Here is a 23,919-nt window from a genome sequence, read left to right as displayed (position 1 = left end):
CGACACTTGGGAAACTGACAAGGAGGCGGGTTTACAGCGGGATACTGACCGCTGTCAATCTTGGTGATTTTGGCAGCGGACCCGCCTCCAAACCTGCACTCAGTGCCGGCCAATGTTTGGAATGGACTGTCCAGGGAGGAGATTGAGGCGGTAACTAAATTTCAGAGGGAGGTGAAGAACTATTAGGCAAGAAAATAAACTAAGTGATATTGGTATTGAACTGTGTATTCTTTTCTGATCCTGTACATTATGGTGTTCCTAATACACAAAGTAGAAAATCTTGGCCCACATTTCTTTTTGGTTGAGTTGATGTCTCAAGCTTAGGTGCTTTCAAAAGGAAATGAGATGAGTACATGAGAGAAAAGGAAATAGAAAGATATGCTGAAAAGCGGAGATGAGGTAAATGGAATGAGATGAGACTCTTGGAGTATATAAACGAGCAGAGACTAGTTGGGCCGAATGGCTTGTTTCTGTGCTGTATATTCTATGTAATTCTCTATGCAAAAATTAACATCCAAAAGGAGTGTTTTTCTCCTAACAATTTTTCCCCTGCTTGCAGTTATTTTTTTAAAATAAGTCACATTAGCGCATGTTCTGATGAAGCTACTTTCATACCTTCCTCAGGATGCGAACTAGTGCAGAGGAGATTTACCAGAATAGTTCCGGGGATGGGGGACCTTAGCTACAAGGACAGGTTGGAAAAGCTGGATTTGTTTCCATTAGAGCAAAGGAGGTTGAGCGGTGGGTGATTTGATAGGGGTGTACAAGATTATGACGGGTTTGGATAGGCTAGACGGGGAAAGACTGTTCCCACTAGTTGATGGTACAAGGAACTAAGGGACATAGATTTAAGGTATTGGGCAAGAGATACGGGGGTGGGGGGATGTGAGGAAAAACTTTTTAATGTAGCGAGTGGGGAGGACCTGAAAATCACTGCCGACGGAAGTGGTGGAAGCGAAGACACTCAATGTTTTCAAGGGGAGACTGGATAGGCACTTGAGAGAAAAAGTTGCAGGGCTACGGGGATAGAGCGGGGGAATGGGACTGACTGGATTGCTCGACAGAGAGCCGGCATGGACTCGATGGGCCGAATGGCCTCCTTCTGTGCTGTTATGACTATGATTCTAATCATTTATACTTATTTGCATGTGTGTTACAAATTCAGTGTAGATACGAACATATGAAAATGATGGACAGGAATAGATCCACTCGTCCATCTAGCCTGTCCCATATAGTTGTGATGCCTTGTGCATCATGATACACACTCCCTACCCACCAGAGACTTGCAATCTCATGGGAGAGGTGAAAAACCAGATTAAAAATCCCAAGGTGAATTAGGGAAAAATATCTCAAAAACTGCCCCTGCCTCAGCCAATGTTATGGAGGTGGAAGCAAGTCGTAATTATGATGGAGAAAACATGGGGTCAGAAGTTCAGCTCAGGGTCAAATAGGATGGTGACAGCTGCAAATAGCCTGATTCAACCCGTGGCAGCTGCTGGGGAGGAGGATGGAGTCAGTGGCAAGGGTATGGAGTTTATGCTGGGTGCCAATGGCGATGGCTTCCCAATGTTTAGATTGAGTAAATTGGCTCATCGATGACTGGACATAGGACAGACATGCAGTCTGACAGCATAAAGATAGTGGAGGGGGTCGAGACAGGTGCTGGAGAGGTAGAGCTGGGTCTACGTGTGAAAGCTTACCCAATGTCTGCATGTAGATGAGGAAGAGGAAACCAAAACTAATGAATCGCTCATCAAATTAACCACCTTTTCTCTAGGTGCTTTCTTTAAAAAAAGAGAATACATATTGCATTTAAAACTCTATCATTTAAAGTAACTTTTTCCAAATCTTTTGTGGAAAAATGTTAATAATTCCAGAAAGGTGACAGTGTGCCGAGATGTGGTTTTGGCTGTCTGAAGCCATATTGTTGTATTTCTGCACCCATCCCGCCCCCTTAGATTGACTTACACGTGATACCAAGAAAGGACTGCAGTGCAGCTCACTTGCAACTTATCCAAATTCACAGCTTTCACTAATACAAAAAGAAAATACTGCAGATGCTGGAAATCTGAAATAAAAACAGAAAATGCTGGAGATACTCAGCAGGTCAGGCAGCATCTGTGAAGAGAGAAACAGAGTTCACGTTTCAGGTCGACGACCTTTTGTCAGTATCTCCAGCATTTTTTGTTTTTATCACAGCTTTCACTGTTGGACATGGGACATTTTAGGCAAATCTTAAAAAGGTTATAAAATCCTTCAATATCACTGTTGGAAAATAAGTGAACGAGTCTCATTGAATGGAATATTTCAGTAAGCTACACAAAAGATACATTTCATATTAAAAATGACTTGTTCGGTGTCCTAATGTTTTGAACTTAAACAAAAATAAAATACCCTGCAGTTTACGATCACTTTCGATCTTCCACTGTGTTGCATTTCCTGCAGTAAACGAGCATCAGTGTTGTCCATGGGCTATTCTTCTTTTCTTCTCCCTACCTCTCTTTTCATCCTTCTCTTTTAAAGGCAGCACTGAATGGTATGGTTCGACAGGGACCTAAGCCCTCTGATACCTTGCTCAACAGCCATTCTTCAGGCACAGTCTAGATTGGCAGGTGTTCCAAAAAGAAAGACAGACATGCATTTCTATAGCGCCTTTCACACCCAAATCACTTTACAGCCAATGAAGCACTTTTGAAGTGTAGTCACTGCTGTAATGTAGGAAACGCGGCAGCCAATTTGTGCACAGCAAGCTCCCAAAACAACAATGTGATAACTAAAGCAGATTATTTGGTCATTATGTTAATTGAGGGATAAATATTGGCCAGGACACCGGGAAGAAATCCCCCGCTCTTCTTCGAAATAGTGCCATGGGATCTTTTACGTCCACGTGAGAGAGCAGACGGGGCCTCGGCTAATGTCATTGTTGTATCCGTGTGTTAATGGAGACACGGAATGCAGGACTTGGTTTCACAGGTGTTTACTGAACAAAGTCTGGAGGTGAACTAACAGATACAAGACACTATACAGGCTTATATAGCCTGAGTGGCCATTACCGGCATTACAGTACACAGGGGCTCTTAAAGGCACATACACCACAATTCCTCCCCTTTTAGACAACCAGTACATAACATTTTAAGTAATCATTAATTAACATGTTACAAGAACAATAATCTACACATTTGCTGCAGTTAATCAATTATAAGTCAGTCTCTCTGGAGGCTTCCTGACTCGGTCCAGATAACGCCTCGGTGGTGTAGTAGTTTTCGGTGGTGTAGTAGGTTCTTTTGGCAAGGTCGATTCGGCTTGAATGCCAGTGTCGGGTTCATCTGGTTCCAGTATCACCAGATCGGAGGTAGATACTATGGGTATCTCTGCTTCATCATTAGGCGTATAGAGTTGTGGTGTAGGTTGTCCCTTTTCGGATGACTAGGATCTGGTCAGCACGGCGCCTTATTATGCTTTCTCCAATGTCCACGGTATACATCAGCGGTCCTAGTCGTGTGCAAATAGTTCCAGGCTGCCATTTCTCGGTACGGTAGTCCTGGGCCAAAACTTGTTGACCTATCTGGAAGGTTCTAGTTGGCCTTTCATTCATGCCTTGAAATTGCCGGTTCTCCACACCCCTTCTGATGTTTGGCTTGATCAAATCCAGCCGGCATCTTAGGCTTCTATTGAAGAACATCATGGCGGGAGTTTGGTTTGTAACCACGTGTTGCATTCCTGTATGCAAACAAGAAGTTATCTACCTTATGCTGTAGATTTATGTCTTCATTACCCATGGCCTTTATGGCCTTCTTGAAGGTCTGGACAAACCTTTCAGCCAATCCATTGGTGGCGGGATAGTATGGGGCGGACGTGTAGTGCTTAACCCCATTGTTTTTTGTTGTTGTTTTTTTTTAAGAACTTCCTGAATTCTTCAGACACAAATTGCGGTCCATTATCAGAACAGATCTGTTCAGGCAGCCCATTCCTGGCAAATATGGTCCTTAATACTGTGATGGTTTTTTCCGTGGTGGTGGAGGACATCTTTATTACTTCCGGCCACTTGGAGTGTGCATCAACCGTGATTAAGAACATTGAGTCCATAAATGGACCAGCAAAGTCGATGTGTACCCTTTGCCATGGAGATGAGGGCCACTCCCATGGATGTAGAGGGGCTTGTGGTGGGGCGTTTTGGACCTTCTGGCATCCTAGGCAGCTCTTGGTCATTTCTTCGATGTCTCCATCGATACCTGGCCACCACACAAACGCTCTGGCTAGGTTCTTCATTTTCACTCCACCCAGATGCCTCTCGTGAAGCTCCTTTAGCACTTTATCCTGGAGTTTGGGTGGAATCACCACTCTGGATCCACACATCAAGGTTCCTCGGCACACTGACAGCTGTTCTCTTCTTGGCGAACCACTGTTGCCAGCATTCTTGCAATGTGCTGGCCATCCCTTCACCGTTAAATCGTAGACTCGTGAGAGAGTCGGGTCATTTCTCGTTTCCTTTTCAATGGCAGAATTTGTTACTGGTAGACATTCCACTATGGTTGAGTGGAACATCTCCACTGGGTCCACTGTAGGTGCCTCTTCTACCATTGGCAACGGTAGGCACGATAAACCGTCAGCATTCCCATGCTGTTTTGATCCTTTGTATTCTATGTCATATTGGTGTGCCCCTAGGAAAAGGGACTACCTCTGAAGCCTTTGCGCTGTCATAATGGGAACACCCTTTTTAGGGTTGAATATGGAGACGAGGGGTTGATGGTCAGTCAACAAGGTAAATTTTTGTCCGTGTAGGTAATGGTTGAATTTCTTCACTCCCCATACCAGGCTGTGCGCTTCCCTGTCGATCTGGGCATAGTTACGCTCAGCTGAGTTCAATGAGCGTGACGCAAAAGCTATCGGCCGCTCCGAGCCATCAGGGAATCTATGCGATAATACCGCTCCTACGCCGTAAGGGGATGCATCGCACGCCAGTCTGATTGGCAGTGATGGGTTGTAATGAGCCAAAACTTCCTTGGACGTGATCAAGCCTTTGCATTTATGGAAGGCACGTTTACAGTCTTCGCTCCATTTCCAAATTACTCCCGTTTGTAGCAGTTTGTTAAGAGGGTGCAGAAGAGTTGACAAGTTCGGTAAAAATTTATGATAGTAATTTATCAATCCCAGGAACGACCTTAATTGTGAGACATTTTCAGGTGCTGGGGCTTTTATGACCACTTCAATTTTTTCAGGTGACTTATGCAACCCTTCCTCGTTAATTATGTGGCCACAATATGATATTTGTTTCTGGAAAAATTCACACTTGGGGCGATTTGCTCGTAGGCCCCGTTCTCTCAGCCTAGTGAGCAACTGCTCCAAATTGGCAAGGTGCTCGTTGTCATTTTCTCCTGTTACAAGGATGTCGTCTAGGTAGCATTGAGTCCCCGGAATCCCTTGGAGGACTTGCTCCATAGCTCTTTGCCAGATAGCTGGAGCTGATGCTACTCCGAAAACCAGTCGATTGTACTGGTACAGGCCTTTGTGTGTATTTATCGTGAGATATTTTTTAGAGGCCTCTTCAACCTCCATCTGTAGATATGCCTGTGCCAAGTCAATTTTGGTGAAACGTTTCCCTCCGGATAGTGAGGCGGAAATATCTTCTATCCTCGGAAGAGGATACTGTACCGTGTGAAGGACCGGGGTTTACAGTCACCTTGAAGTCCCCACAGATGCGAATTTTTCTCTGTTCTTCAGATTTATCATTATTCAACGTTTTCTTCATGACCGGGACGATGGCTGTTGCCCACTCGCTCCAATCTATCTTGGATAATACGCCTGCCTTTTCCAAATTCTCCAGCTCTGCCTCGACTGCTGGACGAGTTGCGTATGGCACCGGCCTTGCCTTAAAAAACTTGGGAATTGCCGCATCTTCCACTTTTATTGAGGCGGTGACGCCTTTCAAGGTTCCTAGTTCCTGTTGAAACACTTCCTTGGCGTTGGCCAAGATGCCTTTTAATCGTTCAGGTATGACGTCATCATCATTTTTTTTCTTACTGGTCACCATCAGGGCCTGAATGGAGTGCCAGTCTAAACGTATCTTCCTGATCCATTCACGTCCCAACAGCGGTGGATCACCATCTTGCAGAACGTATAAATACAACTTTTGTATTTCCTTGCCGTTGTATGCAACAGGCACCCTTATTTTCCCTTTGGGGTATACTTTCTGCCCTGTATATGTTTTCAAGATAATGGATGTGTCTTTCAAAGGTACATGCGGAAATAGCCGCTCATAATCCCGTCGACTTATGACGGTCAGAGCTGATCCTGTATCTAGCTCCATTTTAACTGGGGACCCCGCTATCGTGAGGGTAACCCAAATGGTCTGGTAATCTTCTTTGGCAATTACATTATGTAATTTGAGACAGCTTAGTCTCTTGTTTCCGGAGTTGCTATCACTCTTCTGGTCTTCAGAGCTACTGTCCGTCATCATTTGTATCTTTCTGTACTTTTCCTTATTGATTTTTTTCCTGTCCGTGGATTTTTTGTTGCCAGATCGGCATACACGTGCAATGTGTCCAATCTTTCCACATTGCCTGCATGCTTTGTCCTTGAACCAGTAGTCCCTCTGGTCATGGGTGGATCTGCCGCAGCGATAACATCTCTCGAAACCCTGTGTCATTTCATGGGTGCCGAAGTCCTGTGGCTTTTGCTGTATCTCTGCAGCTCCTCTTGCGGCTGCTTCGTATGATACAGCCACACTGAAAGCCTTGTCCAGTGTCAAATCTCTCAGAAAGTAGCCTTTTCTGTGTTCCTTCACTTAGGAGACCGCAGATGAATTTGTCTCGAAGAGAATCTGCCAGTCCTGCCCCGAATTGGCAGTGCTTTGACAGCTTCCTTAATTTGGTGAGGTAATCAGCGTTACTTTCATTTTTGTGTTGATTTCTCTTGAAGAATTTGAATCGTTCCGCTATCAGCAGCGGTGTTGGGTTTAAGTGCTCCTGTAGGGTATCAACAATCTCCTTAAAATTCTTGTCCTTCGGTTTGGCTGGAGTGATTTAGTTTCGTAACAGCCCGTATGTCCTTGCGCCCATTAGATTTAGAAGTACTGATGCCTTATCATCCTCTATTTCATTTGCTGTGCAACATACCTCCACTCTTTCCACAGGTGGTCCAATCCTCTATATCGCTATCGAAAGCATTAATATTGCCAGCCTTAGGCATCCTGAAAAAAAATGGTGCCTCCCGCGCTTTCCTTTCTTCCCCGCAGAAAAAAAAATGGCGCTTCCCGCACTTTCCCGCCGCTGCTGCTGCTGACAACGCTGTTCTCCGCGCTTTTTATTTACATAGGTATTTTCAATAGGTGGAGACTCATTCCCGCCGGACTCGCTGGGACTTTTCCCTCCCTCGGCTTGGTCCGAACGCCGACCTGCTTTGCAGCGCCGGCCGTCTCCCGAGTGCTCCCCCACTCTGTCTCTGTTTGCCTCCGCCTTCGCTGCTCGGCCCCGCTGCAGAGCCAGCCGATGGAGCCCCAGCCCGCCGCCCAGGAAGGATTATTGCAGTACCTGCCACCAGCTCGGCTAGCTGGTGAAACCACAGGTTTTTTTTTTCCTTTCTTGTTTTTCTTTGACTTTCGTCTGAGGAATCGATCTCCTTGAGGTGCTGCCGAATTGCAGGTAAGTCCGTTTCCAATTCGTCGTCACTGTTGTATCAGTGTGTTAATGGAGACACGGAATGCAGGAGTTGGTTTCACAGGTGTTTACTGAACAAAGTCTGGAGGTGAACTAACAGATACAAGACACTATACCAGGCTTATATAGCCCGAGTGGCCATTACCGGCATTACAGTACACAGGGGGCTCTTAAAGGCACATACACCACAGTCATCATTACTGAAAGACGGCACCTCCGACAGTGCGGCACTCCCTCAGTACTGGAGTGTCAGCCCAGATTTATGTGCTCCAGTCTCTGAAGTGGGACTTGAACCCACAACCTTCTGACTCAGAGGCCAGGGTGCTATCCACTGAGCCACGGCTGACACTTATTTATTCCAAGCACGTGGGAGCGTCACAGCTGTTGTTGAAAGCAGTTAGGAGCAGAAATCCAACCTGATTTTTCCTCCCCTCAGCCTAGTGACAGAGGCCAGTTGCAGCGCCCACCACCATCATGGCAGAGATTAACTAATTCCGCAGAGATCAGGGATTGAATGCGGGACATTTGTAGTCCTCATGTGGGTTAAACAAAGGGCATTCATAGCCTGCACAATCATAGTAGCACATCAATTGATACATTTACTGAACCATTGAGGGCAAATCAAAATTAAACAAAATGAGCTCACTTGTAGTGACATTACTGCTTTGTGTGAAAAAGAGAACTGAGAACTCATTGATCCCATTCTTGCTCATAACTTGCTCTCAACAGAGCTATAATCCGTGATAGACGGTATCCATTGCCTAATTCTCTATCAAAGTATTTAATGGAATTGGCATTTAACATTAATGTCATTACATCAATAACTGAGGAAAATATATTTGAAGGTGCGGAAATGTTTGTTTTGAGTAAGCAATAGATTTGCTTTCACAACAAGTTTTCTTCCATTGAGAAACTTGTCGTGTAAATTTTGCACTCTCTGCAGCTGTGGATGTAACACTCCGATAACTGCTGCGCCATCAGTACAAGGGATGAAAAACTCACCCATTGGCAGAGGCCCTTTATTACACTGCTAATGAGCTGACCCTGAAGCACCATTGATGACACTGCTGGCGATGTCAGAGAGCTCGCCAATATCAACAGGCAAAAAGTTGAACAGAACTGATTCATTTCTGGGAGTTTTTAAACCAAGTTATAGAATATTATTGGCTGGTTTAATATACAGTATATGTGCTGCTTCCCCCCTGGTATAATTTGGTATCTCTTTGGGCATATGAAATTTGACTACTTCACAAGGATTGCTGTATGATGAAAGAGGGATGATGCATGAAGAGAGAAAATCTGTGTACTTTTTAGTCAACACGACAGATCAGTATTGGCTTTCGCTAACTGCCGGGCAAATAAGAGGCTGAAGGACATCAAATCTCATCGTGATGCGACAGGCCTAGCAGGGCATCCAATTGTGATTTCTATACTCCATCAAACGGAGAGGTATATCCTAACAACTTCATTCTGTAGGAAATGATGTATATAGCTTCTGCATGGACACATAGACTTGAGGTTTAGACAATAACTAGGCCATTGGCAGAATGACACAAAAACACTGGTTATCTGGTCCCCTATCCACATCTAGAATGATAATTCATCGAGAAACATTCAGGCCCTTGGCCAGCTTAAACTATGCAGAGGTAACCAAGTGATAATAATGATTGGAAAATCTAACTGATTAGGAATCCATTAAAAAAAATGCTAGCCACCATTGGTAACTTTCATGCTTTACCAAACCTACATACACTCCGTGATGGAATACTGTAGCACTCGTTTGATGTCAAAGCAAAAATCTCATGTCTTGCTTTTTGACTCGAGACAGAGCAAACCCTGCAGACCATGGGATAGGGATAGCAGATACTAGACCAGCACAGTTATCAACATTCAAGTTAAAGCTCGACGTTGATGCTGGGAACACCCGAGCCGCTCCAGCTGCCGCTCAACTTTCCACAATTGATCGCAACAACGTATTTTCAGTTGTGGCCAAAAGAAAAAGCTCAATTCTGAAATATCACCCTATGAGGATTGTATTGTCTGGTCAAGACAGGGAAGAAAGACATCCCTTTTTCCAGGGTGGAGCTCAATCTAGATCCTTGAAAGAAAACTATTTAACAACCATATACGGCACGGTTACAGTTCAAAGGCTGGAGAAGACCGCATATATGCGCAGTTACCAAGACCGCCTATTTCCACCTCCAGAACATCGCCCGACTCGGCCCCTGCCTCAGCTCATCTGCTGCTGAAACCCTCATCCATGTCTTTGTTACCTCTAGACTTGACTATTCCAGCGCACTCCTGGCTGGCCTCCCACTTTCAAATAAATCATGATTTCTCTGCAAAGCATTTTTTTTTACCTCAGCAAAAATAAATAGGTTTAAGCATTGACATTTTTAAGGGAACCCCTAGGACCCCAGCTGTTCACAATATATATTAATGATCTGGACGAGGGAATTGGATGTAATATCTCCAAATTTGCAGACAACACAAAGCTGGGTGGGAGGGTATGCTGTGAGGAGGATGTCGTGAAACTCCAGTACGATTTGGACAGGTTGGATGACTGGGCAGAAACATGGCAAATGCACTATAATGTGGATAAATGTGAGGTTATCCACTTTGGTGGCAAAAACAGGAAGGCAGATTATTATTTGAATGGCAATAGATTGGGTGAAGGGGAAATGCAAAGAGACCTGGGTGTTCTTGTGCACCAGTCGCTGAAGGTAAGCATGCAGCTGCAGCAGGCGATTAAGAAGGCAAATGGTATGTTGGCCTTCATAGCAAGAGGGTTTGAGTACAGGGACAAGGATGTCTTGCTACAGTTGTACAGGGCCTTGGTGAGACCGCACCTTGAGTATTGTGTGCAATTTTGGTCGCCTTACCTGAGGAAGGACGTTCTTGCCATGGAAGGAGTGCAGCGAAGATTCACCAGGCTGATACCTGGGATGGCAGGAATGACGTATGAGGAGAGATTGTGTCGATTGGGCTTATACTCACTGGAGTTTAGAAGATTGAGAGGGGATCTCATCGAAACCTATAAAATTCTGTCAGGCCTGGACAGACTAGATGCAGGAAGGATGTTTCTGATGGCCGGGGAGTCCAGAACCAGGGGTCATCGTTTAAGGATAAGGGGTAAGCCATTTAGGACTGAAATGAGGAGGAATTTCTTCACCCAGAGTGTGGTGAACCTGTGGAATTCTCTGCCACAGAGGGCGGTGGAGACCAGTTCATTAAATATATTCAAGAAAGAGTTGGATATATTTCTGAAGGCAAAAGGAATCAAAGGATATGGAGAGAAGGTAGGGACAGGGTACTGAATTTGGATGATCAGCCATGATCTCCTTGAATGGCGGAGCAGGCTAGAAGGGCCGAATGGCCGACTCCTGCTCCTATCTTCTATGTTTCTATGTTTCTATGAGTGTTTGCCCAACCTTTTTTGTTTACAAGGAATGTTATAAATTACATTGCACTGCATGATTGTTATTTAGGTGATGGCATGATGGTGAAGATAAAGCATTACACTTAAGAACATAAGAAGTAGGAGCAGGAGTAGGCCCCATGGAGTTGGGGGTAATATATTAGCATGGATAGAGAATTGGCTAACTAACAGAAAGCAGAGAGTCGGGTTAAATGGGTCATTTTCCGGTTGGCAAACGGTAACTAGTGGGGTGCCACAGGGATCGGTGCTGGGGTCTCAACTATTTACAATCTACATTAATGACTTGGATGAAGGGACCAAGTGTAATGTAGCCAAGTTTGCGGATGATACAAAGATGGGTGGGAAAGCAAGTTATGCAGAGGACTCAAAGAATCTGCAAAGGGATATAGACAGGCTAAGTAAGTGGGCAAACATTTGGCAGATGGAGTATAATGTGGGAAAGTGCGAGGTTATACACTTTGGCAGGAAAAATAAAAAAGCAAATTATTTTTTAAATGGAGAGAGATTACAAAATGCTACAGTTCAGAGGGACCTGGGGGTCCTTGTGCATGAAACACAAACAGTTAGCATGCAGGTACAGCAAGTAATCAAAAAGGCAAATGGAATGTTGGCCTTTATTTCAAAGGGGTTGGAGTATAAAAGCAGGGAAGTCCTGCTACAATTGTACAGGGTATTGGTGAGACCACACCTGGAGTACCACGTACAGTTTTGGTCTCCTTATTTAAGGAAGGATATACTTGCATTGGAGGCAGTTCAGAGGTGAATCACTAGGTTAATTCCAGAGATGAGGGGGTTGACTTATGAGGAAAGGTTGAGCAGGTTGGGCCTATACTCATTGGAATTTAGAAGAATGAGAGGTGATCTTATTGAAACATTTAAGATACTGAGGGGGCTCAACAAGGTAGATGCAGAGAGGATGTTTCCCCTCGTGGGGAAATCTAGAACTCGGGGGCATAGTTTTAGAATAAAGGGTCGCCCTTTTAGAACTGAGATGAGGAAGAATTACTTCTCAGAGGGTCGTAAATCTGTGGAATTCTCTGCCCCAGAGAGCTGTGGAGGCTGGGTCATTAAATACATTTAAGGTGAAGATGGACAAATTTTTGCAAGGTAAGGGAGTGAAGGGTTATGGGGAGCAGGCTAGGAAGTGGCTTTGAGCCTAAGATCAGCCATGATCTTATTGAATAGCGGAGCAGGCTCAAGGGGCCAAGTGGCCTATTCCTGCTCCTATTTCTTATGTTATGTATTCGGCCCTTCGAGCCTGCTCCGCCATTCAATGCGATCATGGCTGATCTTCTGCCTCAACTCCATTCACCGGCCCTATCGCCATATCCCTTGATGCCCTTACTAATCAGAAATCTATTGACCTCTGTTTGAATATACCCAATGACTGAGCCTCCACAGCCCTCTGGGGTAGAGAATTCCAAAGATTCACCACCCTCTGAAGAAATGTCTTCTCATCTCAGTCCTGAATGACCTACCCTTTATCCTGAGGCTGTGGCCCCTGGTTCTAGACTCCCCAGCCATTCTTTACAGGTTTTTACTGAAATCAGTGTCCTTTAAATTATTACACTGGAATTTTCTTTTAACATACAAGAGGTTGTAAGTCAAAGAATTTCCACTATGTTTCAAGTTTAGTGATGATCCAAAATCAGAAAATGCCTTGGGGCAAGAAAATGTCTGTCCCTTTAAAAGGGCAGTGTGACTTATTTAATTTCCCTCTTCCTGAATTCTATATACCATTCACATCTAATCTTTATTTTTGATCAATGGAAGTCAAATGAATGAAGCTACCAAAAAAAATACTTCCTGCATAGGTATTTTTCCTGCCGCCTGTGGACAAGTTTTATGAGGGCTTTTAAGAGGAAAAAATAACTCTTTGCACGCAGTGCAGCAGCCATCATTCTCCAAATGAAGGTTACGCCATGTATTAGGATAAGATCTCTAAACCACCCAGTAACTGGCTAGAACGTCAGTGCCATTTGGACAAAACCTTAAGAGCTTCCATGCATTACACAGCAAACCTCACTAGATGGCAACCTTCACCCTCTCAACTACAAGAGGCAATTAAAGCTTGCGATCACAGCCCCTATCTCTCAGCACAGAAGGCTGCAACTCTTCCAATCAACTTGCTGTTTTGTAAATAAATATATATATATTAATTGTTTCCTCAATTTTTTAAACATAATTTAACACAACGGTGCCATCTTCCCATACTTAAAAAAAAAATTCCCTACTCTCCAGAAAGCAGTAGTTAATGCTACAGTACAAGTGGACCTGCTTCATTCATGAGCCAAGATAACAAACATGAGGCACTGTACTAGTATGAATGGAATAACGAACACACGAATAAAACCCTTGCTAAGAACTGTACACAAAATTACAGCCCACCTCTTGTCCCGCCCCTTCCCAGCTGTTTTTTTCTGACATAATAGAAGTACAAATTCAGGGTAGAATCTTGAGAGAAGAACATTCAATCAGGAAGAGTGCAATTGTCATCTGAAAAGTTTCACTTTAGGTAATGCTCTTCATAATTCGGCCAGATGACTACATCCAAATAGGAACCCTTGTACACCTGATACGCGAGTGAAGCACAGTTGCATCCTTCTAGTAAAGGTAATTAACATTCACTATCCTAACAAGTACTACCATTAATATAGTGAGAATTTATTTATGGTTTATGGAGCTCCCGATAGAACTAAACTAGTTGAGCTTGGCATGGCTGAAAACAAAGACTGGAAGCGTCACATGTAGCTGGTAAAGAGCTGAATATTGTGAAATAATACAGCACCTGATCACTTCAGATCTCAAGTGCTCCGCATATAATAAAATTACTTGACATTGACTGTTGTTTTGGAGACAAAATGCAGCTTTCCACACCAATAATGAGATGAATGACCAGTTTTCCGGTGGTGCTGGTTATGGGAAGAATGTTGGTCAGGATACAAGAACTTTGCTCTTTTGAATAGTGCGAAGGGGATCTTCAACGTACACCTCAGCCACTATTTTAACACTGTAATCCAAAGGATACAGTTCCCAACATTGCAGCATTCCCAGTACTGCTCTGAAATTGTCAGCTTGAATTTGTGCTCAAGTTTTGGAGTGAAGCTTGAACTTGCAACTTTTGGACTCGGAGACAAGAATACTGACAACGAAGCCAACCTAATACTTATGGAGACAGTTACAGCTGAATTTAGGGAAGCTCTTTTACCACAGGATCTGGGTGCCATCTGTAAAGTGCCTTCATGACAACCCACCATTGAAGCAAACCATACCATCGCTGTGCCTGCACAACTTACCTGACTGCAACAAGGTGGAGGCTTATAAAACATGGGCTAGTATTTTCTCAAAATGCTGTCGTTAGTTTACCAGGAACCAAAAGTTGCACGTGACCCAAGCTACAATCTTGCTTCCAGCATTAAAAGGCATTGGTTTTCAGTATCTACGTAAAGCTCTTTGTGCAGGAAGGCTGCCATCGGAATGGTCTAACTAGAATGATAGAAGTTACAGCACAGAAGGCGGCCATTTGGCCCGTAGAGCCCATGCCGACTTTCAGTCATTCCCACTCCCCCCGCCCTTTCCCTGCAAATCTTTTCCACCTCCCTTTTGAAAGAAAAGATTGAATCTGCCTCCACCACCCTTTCAGGAAGTGCATTCCAGATCTTAACTACTCGCTGCTTAGAAGTTTTTTCTTACGTCACCTTCGGTCCTTCTGCCAATCACCTTAAATCTGTGTCCTCTGGTTCTCAACCCTTCTGCCAATGGGAACAGTTTCTCTCTATCTACTCTGTCCAGACCCCTCATGATTTTGAACACCTCTATCAAATCTCCTCTCAATCTTCTCTGCTCCAAGGAGAAGAACCCCAGCTCCTCCAGTCTATCAACGTAACTGAAATCCCTCATTCCTGGAATCATTCTCGTAAATCTTTTCTGCACCTTCTCCAAGGCCGTCACATCCTTCCTAAAGTGTGGTGCCCAGAATTGGACACACTACTCCAGTTGGGGCCGAACCAGTGTTTTATATAGATTCATCATAATTTCTACTCTTTTGTACTCTATACCTCTATTTATGAAGCCCAGTCTCCCGTAAGCCTTTTTAACTGCTTTCTCAACCTGCCCTGCCGCCTTCAATGATTTGTGCACATATACCACCAGGTCTCTCTGTTAGTACACCCCTTTAAATTGTACCATTTAGTTTATATGTTCTCTCCCCATTCTTTCTACCAAAATGTATCACTTCGCACTTTTCTGCATTAAATTTCATCTGCCACGTGTCCGCCCATTTCACCAGCCTGTCCATGTCTCCCTGAAGTCGATCACTCTCCGCCTCACTGTTCACTATACTTCCAAGTTTTGTGTCAGTCAAATTTTGAAGTTGTGCCCTGGACACCCACAGCCCAAGTCATGAATATACATCGAGAAAAGCAGTGGCTGCTAGAACCGACCCCTGGGGAACACCACTATATATAATACTGTTTATATTTACTTGCGTGGTGACATCTGGAGCTCATTCAGATTTACTGGAAACTTCAGCAGCCTAAACATGGGGCTGTTTTTGGACTGTCAATTTAAACATTTAACTCATTTAAACAAGGACTCCTACTGAACCATCAAAACCATTGACCTCTGAAGTGGAGCATATGCCCCTGACTGATGAATACCACCAAATAAACATCAGTGATCTCAACCCACTGGTCTGAAAACTGGAGTCCTCCTACGTTGTCTGCTGCTGATGTCAAGCTCGACACTAGTCAATAGATCCCAAAGTCATCACAAAGCACAAAAACCTAATTTGCTGAACTAGAAAAAAAAATCCTATAATTATCTGGCTGGTGGAAGAGATGGCTTCTGAACTTTTCACTTGGTTAAATCTACTTCCATTTCCCATTTAACATTTTTTTCTACTTCTCTAAACACTATGATCCACAGCAAATCCTCCTCCTCCTCCTATGCATCCAATTTTGGAGGGGAGGCGGCTTGAGAAACTATTTTTCAATTCAGTAGATTGTCAATTTGATAACCACTCTTAAATGTGTGATTTATGTACAAGATTTTTTTTATAAAGCCAAATCTCAAAATGTTTTCCCTAACCCCAGTAGAAGTTTAAACCTAAATGAGGACTGCAGTCGATCCCAAAAGTTTCCAATGACGTAAAGGTTCATCAAAATTTCAGTAGGCAACTCAGAATTTAATTTTTTGAAGCTTTACGAATAGATCCAGTCAGATGTATTGATCTATACTTAGTAAAGAGAACTGGCGTCACTGTGACAGTAAATCCTGTCCCAAATTCAATATTGTAAACCTGACCATTTTCATTTTTGTTAGGCTAGTTTCTCTTCTTGCTGCTTGCGAAAGTACTATATGCTGGGACACACCAATTTTCCAGGTAAGTTTATAAAAATGGCTATTAAAAGCAGACTCCAGTAAAAATAAGGAATATATACAAGAAAAGCTGTTACATAAGTAATGAGAATGACAAAATACTGCGATCAAGATATGCTGACTAGGGCGGTTATTCGTGAATAATGCAAGAATGTAATTTAGGTCAAATTTTAAAATTGGTTGGAATATATACGACAGATAAATGTTTTGTAAACTAATGATAAGTGAATGACGTGCAGGTTGATCAATTTTGAGTCAGATTTACTTTTAAGAATTAATTCAGCATTCAGAAGAGTGGGTAACTCTTACCCAAAGATGCAAACTAGACCCTCTTCTGTTATATAAAATGATTATTCACAATCAGTGTTGCAGAGAGGCTTTTTTCAAAACTAGAAACTTTGTCATTTTGTTGTCTTTATAACAAATAGGAGTGTCCAATGTCAGGCAAGCGCCCAAATTTCCTGGTTTGGATGGCATTTACAGCGTCATCTGAACCTCCTAACTGTGCAGTTTGCATTTCACTTACAGCGATTAGTGTGAATGTACTCAGACAAGCATTTTGTAATTAATGAAACACAGCAGAATCTATCTGCAAGAAAAACGTTTATTCCTTGTAAACCCCACAGAAAGAGAATGCAGCCAAGACCAGTTATATAAAGAAAAGTGCCAAAGTGGCAACAAGGGGAGACAGGGTTGTTGTTAATTTCAACACAAAAAAATTCAGTGACAATACTCCATGTTCTGCACAATGCTCAAAGAATCCATGAGACAATTTTCTGCAACACTTTTATGGTGACAATTACACAAGGTGATTCAAAAATCCAAAATGACAGCCAAAACCACACACATTTGGCTGAAGCTAATATTGTCAAAAAGAAAATGAATTAAACTTAGCAATTTTTGCTGGTTGCAACAGAGTTCTGTCCTTAAGAACCTAATTTGACGTTTAAACAGGGTCTTCATTTTAAACCGAGGGACATACATCAGTCAAACACAAAAACTTTTGAAAAATAAATCTGTAAATTGCTAACCACTCTGAGTCTACTGCAAGTATACAAAATGTTATTACAGCCCAGAATTCAAAATAAGTATCCGAGTCCTTGAGAGGAATGGGGAAAAAAAAAGTGTGAAATTTGGACAAGATTCACTGCATACTTTTGTAGACTTCAAAATCTTTTAAAATGTAGCAGTGTTGCTACTAGATTACCGTACAAAATTATATATTCAATTTTCCAAGGTTATAAAAGGCAACACATCTGTAAGGATAGACAAGAACCAAGTTAAAAAGTTAGCTCCCGACCAGAAGATGCACTTTAACAATTTTATTTGAACCACTTAATTATGTCTTGTGTAGATGTGGCTGATATTTTTTTCAGGTTTTTTTGGATTAGATTTGGACAGTACCACAATATAATCAATACTCACAATATTGTAGAACACGTTTAAAATCTCAAATGTTACTGCTCTTGTCAATGTAAATGTGTCTCATTGCAACTTACCAAGGCCAATCATCATTTGATAGGGACGGGTGAAGACTTACTTCCCATGTTTGTGGTTATGAGTTTGGAATTCCAAGACAGCTTGATACATGAATTTGTCAGTCACAATGAAACAGTCTTCTTTGTGGCACTAAATGGGTATACTTTACGTTTACGGGGGAGAAACCTACAAGACATTGGCTACTGAACTACAGCAAGTTGCATCCTTTTGATAATCAAGAAACAAAACTGAAATCAAGGTTAGAGCTTTCCTAACCACAGAGACGTAGCGAGAGGAGAACTCATTTGCAGATTGTCCAGTATATTGCTATTCAACCTTGTAAGTCCCAAATTATTACAATCCTGCAGCCGATTACTAAATAGATATCTAGGAGCAATGTTGAATCTCAGTATGCAAAACAATCTGCAGCACATTTTTATTTTGGTGTAGGACTCTTCAGCTATAGATGATTGCAAATGGTTGAAAAAATTCCCCTGGACAGAAATCTACTGGTTTAGGTTTGGATCGCCAAAAAAAATCACACTGAACGATTTTGGTAAAAAATGCAATTCAAAAATAATACATAATGTATCATTATCACACTCAATCATTGCTTCTCAATGTGGATAGCACATCTGCATTGTGCACGTTAGGGAAGAAATTATGAAATTTATAAATAATTTGCACCACTCAATTTTTTCTCCTTCTTATACCAGTATTACTGACAAAATATGCATTTCCAGTAGTGATTTCAATTTATATCCACATTTTAGATAATAAGTGTCTTCAAATTTCAAGTTTTTTTCCCCCTCTGTACTGCTCAAAAAACCACGTCACTCATGATGCCACTACACTGTAGGACAGGGAACAAGGTCAACATTCTTTTTAAATCAATTACAAATCATATATTGTTCTGTGAGATGAGCAATATCAAGTAACTACAGAACAAAATAAAGTGCTTCAAAGTAAAAGGAAATGTTATTCAAATGTATTTCATGGGGATTTAAGTAGAATTCTGGTTTCTCAACACACATGATTGAGATCTGCCAAATTCTCACTTGCTCTCAAAAACAAGTTTCATCAAATTGAGTATTCAATATTGGAAGGGGAAGTGAACTGGAGAAAGCAGCTGTTCAAGCCGGTCATGTCTTACAGAAGCACATGTCTTGTTGGACAGTCAAAGGGCCTGATAGTCAACCATACTCAACTATGGTGCAAAACAATTAGAGGCTTTATTTCTGGGGGCAGGGGTTGGGTGGAGCAGGTGCAAGATGCATTAAGTGAACACTTTTCTCATCACCCAAGTTCATGCTCTCCTACATACAACCACCATTATTCACTTTAAGTACCTTCTATGCACTATGAAGTGACTGCAACCATTTCAAATTAAAAACACATTTTGTGCACTTTAGTAACATTTTTCTCTCAACACTTAAAAAAAAAAAAAACTTTCTTGGCACAATAAAAATGGATTATAATTGAGTCAATAGGATGAATTTAAATCAAATCAGATGATGTCAAAGCACAACAGAAAAACAATTTTAAAACAAAGCATTCACTGACAAATCTACAGCCTGTTTTATAAATTATTTTTCTTTGTACAAAATAGATTTCCCCTTCCCTTATTGCACTCATAACAATCACATTCTGGTATACTGTTAAGGTAATGGCAATGCAGATGCCTCATGGAAAAAAAAACACTAGGCATTTATCTCAAGAATTTAAACTGGATCTCTGTACCAGGTTGGGATATACACATTAGAAATGTACCTTTCTTCGGGATAAACTTACATTCCAAATGGTCTGTATATTGTCCTCTTTACCAAGTTTTGCAGAGTATAATAAATATCCAATAGAAAATAGACCACTTTAAAACTAAGAGGTCTTTAACCATCAAAGGTTTTTAATAATGCCTGTCCTTATCTGTAATGACTAGTAATCATTTATACTATCCCTTTTGGGTGGATGTAGCACAGTCCAATTTGCAGTAGACGCCAATATATTTGAATAAAAAGAAAACGAAGGTTCAAATAAACGTTCCTGAACCGAATTGCAAATAAATGAAAAAAAGACAATGCCCAACAACTCTGTTGCTGATCTGTGCAAAAAATACAACAAATTCTGTAATACTTAAAAAAATAAAATAAAAAAAAATGAGGCAGTGATGTCAAGCATATGAGAAGTTATCTGTGTCAATAACTTAAGGTTGTATAAAGCATAACACTTTAGTTTCAAATATGTGTCAAGAAGTCTTCACTGGAGATATACTGGAAAGTCTTGACTTGAACCACTGAATATGGCAAAGGAAAAGAATGAGTGCATTATTGAAAATGTGGTTCCCTCTGGATACAAATTTTGAAGGCACTATGATCACTACTATTTTGAAACCGAGATCCCAAAAAATATTTACTCTTAATCACGAGGCTTTGTTACAAGTTGTCATCCATTAAAGCCTGCAACAATGCTTCAAGCCCCATTTGGTCCTAAATTATATGGAAGTTTGGCCTTAGATGTAACAAATGAAACTTTCTAGAATACTTGAAACGCTTTCATTAAAACTGAACTTTGTTGTTAATATGAGAGACATCACAGTAGAGTTTCCATGGTATAATAGAAGTACTCAGGCTTTCAAGAACAATAACTTTAAAAAGTAATTTGGTAGTACTTTAACTAATCAATTACTCACAAATGTGCACCTTAATGATTCATCCATGTAAGAAGGAAATGGCACCTTTGCGATTACATTTGTTTTCTTCACTATAAATTTTACTGGAAAACAGCCATGTGACCCCCCCCCCCCCCCCACACTTTGGTAATGCCATTAACCACGTAACTGCCAAGGCTTGATGCAGGTTTTATAAATCACAATATACCTGGCATGCCATAGTACTGACATCTCTAAAGTCAAAACAAAATTATGCATGTTTCATATATAGAATTATATGGGAAATCTTAGCTACATCAGTTGTGTGAAATGATCAATTAACCTTTCAAATTGTCCAGCTACATGAGTGAAGTAATAGATCTCTATAAATGTATTTATAACCCATTTTACTCGAGTCCTTTTTGGAAAAAGACACATTCTCAGTAGTCAGCTATGCATCCTAACAAAACACCCGACAGTCAAAGGTGATATTACGACAGCCCTGACACCCAAACCATTCCACTCATTTTCCACCTTAGTCACTTTCAACGACTAGTTACTTCTACTTGGCTATTCGACATCTTGTCCTGGATTTTTTCATGAGTAGTGGTGCTCGGATGAATTTTGCCTACTGTAATGATATTAATATTTGTCTCAATAGCACACTGATTGGCAAGTCATCAACTACAAACTTAATCCCACATAAGAGTATTTGGGTAGACGGGAGCTGGGGAAGGAGGGAAACCATAACTTATTAGTATTGCAGATGTGAGAGTTGCATAGCATCCTCCTCACACAGATAAATTCAGTTTCCAATAACTTATTGTTGAGTGTTTAGTTTATGTTACAAGTGTGGTATAAAATATATTAATTTTAAATTTGAGTCATTTATAAACAAGGAGGGAGCAATGATACTCCTCAGTACTTTATTAGAAAAGGCTTTCATCTCTTTCTAGACATGTTTAGCCACCATTTTGGATATCCTCTAATTGACGATAGGAACTAAAACCAAATCACCAACTAAATTAGCAGACAGAGCACATTTAATTTTCTATTTCCATGCCTAATTGGCACTGTACATATTCCAAACACATGAGCTAAGTACACCCCTTCCCCATTTCAATTCTGCAGCCTTCTTCAACGTGGTTCATGTAGAATGGAAACACTTCTCAATTTCCAGCATAGTGACAAAGTCACTGTTAAAATGTATAGGAATTTTTACAATACTTAACAGTACCAGTTAGGCTTAGAGCTAGAAATGTAAGTTAGCTCTGAAAGTTGCAGGGGCTGAGAGAAGTACAGTAAAACAGTCCAATTCACTGACTGATGCACATAAACTTGTTGAGAAAATTTATTCAACGCTCTGAACTCCTACACTTGTGGTAGAACAGGTGGTTATGGTATTCGACAGATTAAATGGGCCATCAGTGAAAGAGCTAGTCAGCAACAATGATTCAAAATCAATCTAAAATTTATTGCCGAGTTTCCAACCCTGTCATTTTGCATGAGTGTGGGTTCGCAGATCTGTTTAAAAAAAAAAAATTCTCCAAGAGGAAACCAAACGAAAAACAAAAGGCAGAAGAACCTAGAAGTCACAATGCACTGACCAGACTTTCCAAAAAAAAACTGCAAAGTTCTGGGAGGTTTTCTAAAAATTTACAGGAAAGAAGAAGCCATCGGGCAGTTCTAGTCGACACCATGATGTCATTTTTTGTATTTTTTTTTTTTTTTTTTTTGACTACAACTAGTACGTACAGTCACACGTTACATGGTCATCTTGACTGCAGAACACTCTTGCATGATGTCACCACATCGATAAAGTCTGGGAAAGGATGGGGGAGTAGGAAGGGCGGGAGAGAGGCGCGCAGTCACTTCTTCATGGGCTGATAAACTGAGGCATTAGGATCAAGTCCTGAAGGGCTTGTCTCCACAAATTTGGAGGAATAATGTGGTGTCACAGGGCTCAGAGTGCTGGTTGCGGCTGTGTATGCAATGCTGGGCATTACAGCCATGACCTCAGCAATTTTCTGTTTCAACTCCTTGATCTCCTGATCCTTCTGAATGATTTGCCCTAGAAAAGATAACACGTACACAATTAAAGTCAGAACATACTCTGATCTCTGAAGATCTAAAGTTATATGAACTCTAATTTGTCAATTCCTAGCATACCAGTTAATGAAAATTCTGAAATAGAAGAGATTCTAAGTAGAATCAAAATATATTTTTACAGGAAACTTTCTGGTATCCGGCACTGACGGGACCGAGCTGTTGCCGTCCCATCAAAACTGCCGTAGAAACCAGCGCCAATGTTAAAACATACGGAGCAACAAACCCTGTTGCTTAGCAACAGCTTCAAAACAGGCAGCTGCAAGCGTCTCTGTAGCTAAGCAACAGCTTCAGCTAGGCCTTGCAGAGCCTGACTGGAGAAAAAAAAGCAACGAAAAGAAAAAAAAAACTTCTGAACCAACCTCCAGATAAACGAAAGTTTCCTGTAATTCAAAATCTACAGGTATTTGCTAACATTCTGTAAATAAAAAAATCATATGCATTCATTTACAGAAATCAGAACTTAAATTATGATTAAACTATAGCCAATCTACTGACCAGCACTATTCCTTATTCTAAAACGTCCCATTTTGTTGAATCGAACATGAAGCAGTAAACAGACACTGCACATCCTCAAGGTCAGCACATGGCATACTTCATGGAATAGAGTTGGAGGAATTTCTGGCCTTTGATAGTGACCAAACTTCCACTGTAAAACTACTAAGTGGGTAACTATAACAAAACTAAGTATCAGATGTGGTTATATGATGGAGGGGGCAGAAAGGATAGGAGAGCCAGATTATGGGGGTGTGGGAAATCAGGGAGAGAAAAAGCAAGAGCGAGAGAGAGAGAGTGGGAGATAAACTAAGCATCACTCGAACATCATCACTGAAATTACAGAAAAGCTTAAAATCTGTTAGGAACAGATAAAGGTGTTACAATAAATACGAGTGGAAAAGCTTTTGAAAATTGAGTGAAACAAAATTTCTGGTTTCTCTCCTGTACATAGAATCTTTTCAGATACTTCATTAGATCACCACAATTTCAAATACACAAGCAATATAATTTTACAAATGAAAATTATGAGCTAGAACGATTATAGTCCACTATTTAATGTGGATGTGACAAAAGAGAGATTTATTTTATATGACTAAATATGAAATTGGATAAAACATTTAAAATTGCTGCAACCAGTAATATCACTAATGGAATCTCACTGCTTCTGCAACGGTGATGGACGATACACCAAACTGGCCAGACCGATCAGCATGTTCAAG

The 23,919-nt window shown here is 41.4% G+C and overlaps 1 protein-coding gene across 5 annotated transcripts in view; it reads right to left on the bottom strand.

Moving 5' to 3' along the window:
- Window positions 1-17,059: 17,059 nt before the first annotated feature.
- maco1b (macoilin 1b) overlaps window positions 17,060-23,919 on the bottom strand; it is an 86,357-nt gene continuing 79,497 nt past the window's right edge. For all 5 annotated transcript variants that reach the window (XM_085962649.1, XM_085962650.1, XM_085962651.1 and 2 more), the window contains one exon: window positions 17,060-22,667. In XM_085962649.1, coding sequence (XP_085818775.1) covers window positions 22,465-22,667 — 203 coding nt within the window. In that variant the 3' untranslated portion in view covers window positions 17,060-22,464. The remainder of the gene's footprint in view (window positions 22,668-23,919) is intronic.

The sequence above is a fragment of the Somniosus microcephalus genome, chromosome 20 (genome assembly GCF_052327205.1).
Source record: "Somniosus microcephalus isolate GS21.2 chromosome 20, FLI_Smic_1.0, whole genome shotgun sequence".
Lineage (NCBI taxonomy): Eukaryota > Metazoa > Chordata > Chondrichthyes > Squaliformes > Somniosidae > Somniosus > Somniosus microcephalus.
This window is presented reverse-complemented; position numbering and strand designations above follow the sequence as displayed.